This window comes from Vombatus ursinus, unplaced genomic scaffold (assembly GCF_900497805.2).
Source record: "Vombatus ursinus unplaced genomic scaffold, bare-nosed wombat genome assembly UNPS02011334.1, whole genome shotgun sequence".
In the NCBI taxonomy this organism is placed as follows: Eukaryota; Metazoa; Chordata; class Mammalia; order Diprotodontia; family Vombatidae; genus Vombatus; species Vombatus ursinus.
Window position 1 is genome coordinate 7,101,688 of NW_020951112.1, and position 4,603 is coordinate 7,106,290.

The 4,603-nt window shown below is 42.8% G+C and overlaps 1 protein-coding gene across 1 annotated transcript in view; it reads right to left on the minus strand.

The window, feature by feature from the left end:
* Positions 1 to 1,115: 1,115 nt before the first annotated feature.
* Positions 1,116 to 4,603, minus strand: part of CFAP54 (cilia and flagella associated protein 54) — a 289,571-nt gene continuing 286,083 nt past the window's right edge. The window contains exon 69 of the mRNA XM_027855802.1: positions 1,116 to 1,287. Coding sequence (XP_027711603.1) covers positions 1,168 to 1,287 — 120 coding nt within the window. The 3' untranslated portion in view covers positions 1,116 to 1,167. The remainder of the gene's footprint in view (positions 1,288 to 4,603) is intronic.

Sequence of the window (4,603 nt, forward strand, 5' to 3'; positions counted from 1 at the left end):
TACATACAATCTCTGTTGTATCCGTGAGATATTCTACCCCAGTGGCTAATTTTCACATAATTAATTAAATTTTCCTTATTTAGAAATGCAAATAATTTAAAATCATTTATTTTCAATATGACCTTCAACTAGCTGGCAGCATAGATAGCTTGTTCACCACCACACTGTCGACAAGCATCCAGATCCTACTTCGTGCCAGCTGCAACATGGAAACAGGACACTGTGGAAAGATCACTGGATTTGGAGTCAGAAGACCAGGCTTTGAAATTTGGCTGCATGACTTACTATATGGGTGACTTCACAAGAGGCCCTTCTCTCCTCTAGGTCTCTGTTTTCAAGTCTGTAAAATGAAGAGGTTGAGTTAGGTCACCTTCAAGGCCCCCTGTTACCCTAATGCATGCTCAGCATGAACAGTTAGAACCCAGGACTATAACATGAGAAGGATCTGTTGTTCTGCTGGAAACACGTGCATGCCACAGCCAAGCTCAGGTCTTCAATTGCCCAGTCAAAGCAGGTGAGAAGCCCTCTCACACGGGGGGATTCTAGTATATGGGCATCACAAGCATCACAAGTAAAACAATAAAGAATCAAGGTGAGTGTTGTTCACTTGGGGTCAGAAGGAAAACTGCACTGGGAGGCCTATGAAGAGAACCAAGTAAATCCTAGAAAATATCTCCAAATATTCCACTCCTCTCACACACATGTGATGGCAGTGACATCTCTCCCTCTCTCCTCCAACTCTACAGACAACTGGCCACAGACTGAACTGACCCCAATCTTAGGTCTACCTTGTTTGTGTAGGTGTGGCTGTAGATGTAAGCTTATCTCCATCATAAATACATAAGATAGAAACAGTTCCATTGTGAAGCTTTTCTAAGACTCTTTTTCCTAAGAGTCCTTTTTGGGGGGAGGGGTAGTTTTAAAAGTAGCTTTGGAATTTAAAACAAAATACAAAGTAATTAAAATCTGTTCTCTGAAATGACTTTTCAGAACTCACTGCTTTGCATTTTAAAGAAGAAAAACCATACATTTTGTAAGAAGGAAGACACTCTTTATTTTGTTTTTTATTTTACAGCAAAACCATAATAACCATAATTTCAAGCTAAATTGGAACAAAACACTATTGAATTCCCTCTGTCCTTGTAAAGGTTGCAGTATAAAGAGTGCTCATTTAAGAAAAGACGTAATCCACTTGAAAATGGTGTTTGACTTTAAGACATAGCCCGAAGAGGGATCAAAAAGCATCTCCAGCATCTTTACAGTGGACAAATCCACTTCAAATGGAACCTGGAAAAGAAAGAAATGTTTTCCTTAAATAAATAGTTTTAAAAGTGTTGACAGAATTAGACTCCCCCAAATGCCAAAATATCCATTTCAAATAACAATCACTCACACCTATCCAAATCCAGTATGGATTTATAGAATTTGCCAAGACTACTGAAAATGTGTTTACGGCCAGTCGAGATGCTGTACGGTTTCTATTTTAGACTGTAATAGACTATCAGTGACTACTTTATGGAAGAGGTCTGTCATTTTCATCTGTTTGTCATGATGAAACATGATGAGTTTCCATTTTGGGGCCAGTGGCTCTGCTCACCCACGCCATGCCATTTCCCTGGGTGGTGTCTGACAGATGATCATTGCTTTTGACAACAACCTTCACTCACGACTGGGGAAGGGTTGAGTCATCAACAGGGCCAGGATGTACGTGTCCAGAAGATGAACTTCTGGTCTTCTGGTCTCAGACATCTGGAGCCAGAGTTGTATTTCAGTAATCACAGACTCAGCCTGGGAAGGGGTCTTAAAAGTACCCTTGTCAGTCAATAAACTTTTATGAAGTGCCTACCATGTGCCTGCCACTGTGCTAAGGTCAAAAGACAGTCCCTCCCCTCAAGGAAGATATAATCTAATGGGGAAGATAAAATGCAAATACTTCTGTACAAATGAGAGAGAGAGAATGTGAGAGCATCAGCTGGAAATAAGCAACAAAAAGAAGGCCTGAAAATTAAGGAGAATTGGGCAAGGCTTCCTGTAGAGGATGGGATTTTAGCTGGGACTTGAAGTCAGAAGGCAGAGATGGAAAGGGAGAGTATTGTAAGCATGGAGGGCAGATGAGGAAAATTTCCAGAGTCAGCAGTGGAGAATCTTGTCCAGGTAACACCAGGGGACCAGTGTCAGTGCATCAAAGGGTACCGAAGAGTACACGGCATTTCAGAAGACTGGAAAGGGTTGGGGAGAGGAGGTTATGAAGGGCTTTGAATGCCAATCAAAGGATTTTATATCTGGATGCTGGAGTTTATTGAGTAGGAGGGCTAGACCTGTGCATTAGGAAGATCACTTTGACCTCTGTGTGGAAGGAAGATGGAATAGAGCGGGAAGAGGCTTATGAAAGGGAGATTTTACACATAAGGAAATCAAGGTGTGAGAAGCAAAGTCTTCCAATGCAATGTTCCTTCTACTGCACCATGAGTCAAACGATGAGAGTTTAAAAAAGAGAACCAAAAAGGCTATATTTGTGAGCATCCTAGGAGAGCCTGCCATTTGATGATGCTAAATATTTGAAAGTTAAACAAGTAATACCATTTCAAGCAATTAAAAATGGTTTCTTTTCAACTCAACAGGCATTTATTAGACCTACTATGTGCCATATAAAGGTTCTAGGATAGACTAGGGAGGGCTGGCCAGGATGTCCTGGGTTTAAGGATTCAGTTCCTGCCTCTGACCCGTACTAGCTGTGTGACCTTGGGCAAGGCCCTTAACCTCTTAATGCTCCAGGCAACTGCCTGAGACCCTAAGTTATTCACAAGATGCCAACCTTCATCGGTAGAGGGAGTTTCCTTACCAGGGCCTTCCCTGAACCACTGAAGTCACAGGTCTGGTCCCTGTCCCTGCCGAGTGCTGAATGCTAGCACATAGTAGGTCTAAAGTTTGAGGTGCTGGGGCTATGTAGGCAAAAACCCAAACAGGCTCTGCCCTCAAGGATCATCCTTTCCAATGAGGGGGAATAACTAGGAGAGAGATTAAAAATAAGAGAAAATGTATACAAAATAAGTAGGAAGTAATGGCTGTGTGGGGGGTAGGGGTAGGGGAGGGAATAACATGGAGACCCAGGAGGTCCCTTCAGGTGGGAGGTGGCATTTCTGCAAGCCTTCAAGGGAGCTACAGTTTCCAAGCAGAGGTGCGCTGGAGGCAGTTGGGCAGAGCTCATGGTCAACGTTTTCAGCATGAAAATGTCAGAATACTACAAACCAGGCCTGGATTCATTGTTTTGTTGATTGTTTAGAATTAAGAAAGCATGGAGAAAATGGTTATCAATGCAGATTCCACTTCCAAGGGTGTTGGGCTTATATTCCCTGCTTCTGCCCCACCTTCTCCCCCACCCAGAGCCAGTTCTTAAACATTTGCTAGCATGCCACCACTGGTTTCAAGACATGAAAGTGAAGAGAGCTTTCCAGGCATGAGAGAAATCTGTGTGAATGTGTAGGGACACAGAGAGACTACTTCTTTGCCATCTCTGGAAGCACTGCTATTTCCAAGGCTCTTGGGTTTAGAGTCCTGGGCTGTCTCCATCAGGATCTGAGGGGAGATGTTGGTCAAGGTGGTGATGATGGTGGTTTGACTTGCCTAGCCCATGCTGCCTCTTGTCTCTCTCTCTTTCTCTCTCTCTGGTGCCCTGTTGCTTCTGCTAGGCTGGCTTGCTTGCCCTATGTGTGGCAGTTGGTGGGAATGAATGACCCCTTTTCCACAGGAGATGCTTCCCCAAATGATGATTGTGAAGGTGGGACTGGAAGCAAGAATGGTGGTTTGGGGGGTACTCCTACTCCCAAGTCTCCTCTGACTATCTTCCTTTTGGTAGCAGCTGGGAACACTCACAGACCCTATTACTTATGAAATGTGTGGCTAATGCTATGGTAATACATAAAAGAACACCAGGAAATAAGAGAAGAGGATGAAGGAGAAAAGTGGAGGGAGGAGTAAAGGAGAAAGACAGAAATACTGTAATCCCCTTGCTTTCTTTATATGGCAGTGGGGGAAGACCAGAACAGGTATTGGTCATAGGGTGAGCCCTTCTGAAGGAGTGTTCATATTTGAGAACATGACTATGGGGACAGAAACATATCTTTAGGAATAATGGTTGCTCATTCAGATCTCTGTCTCTGTCTCTCTGTCTCTGTCTCTCTTTCTTTTTCTGTCTCTCTATCTCTCCCTCTTCTGAATAAAACCTCCAATATTTGCAACTATATGCTTTCAAGTAGTAGGTCTCAATAAATGGTAGAATATCATGTACACATTTCCTCAGATTTCCTGGCTAGTGGTTACAAGAGAATGATAACTCTCCCAAAGTGTACCCAGTCCCCTTGGGTTCTGAAAATCTTTAACATACAGCTTACATTGTGAAATCCGTAGAGAGTGGTTTGAAGGAGGGTGAAGGACAGGGCTCAGGTCTGTCAATGTACTTCTAAGGTTAAAATGTTGTATCATTTAAAAACATGTTGTTATATTATTTATACCATAAATATTTCCATATAGCTATGCATGTGTATATACGCATGTGTATGTGTGTGTGTGTGTGTGTGTGTGTGTGTGTGTGTGTGTGTGTGTG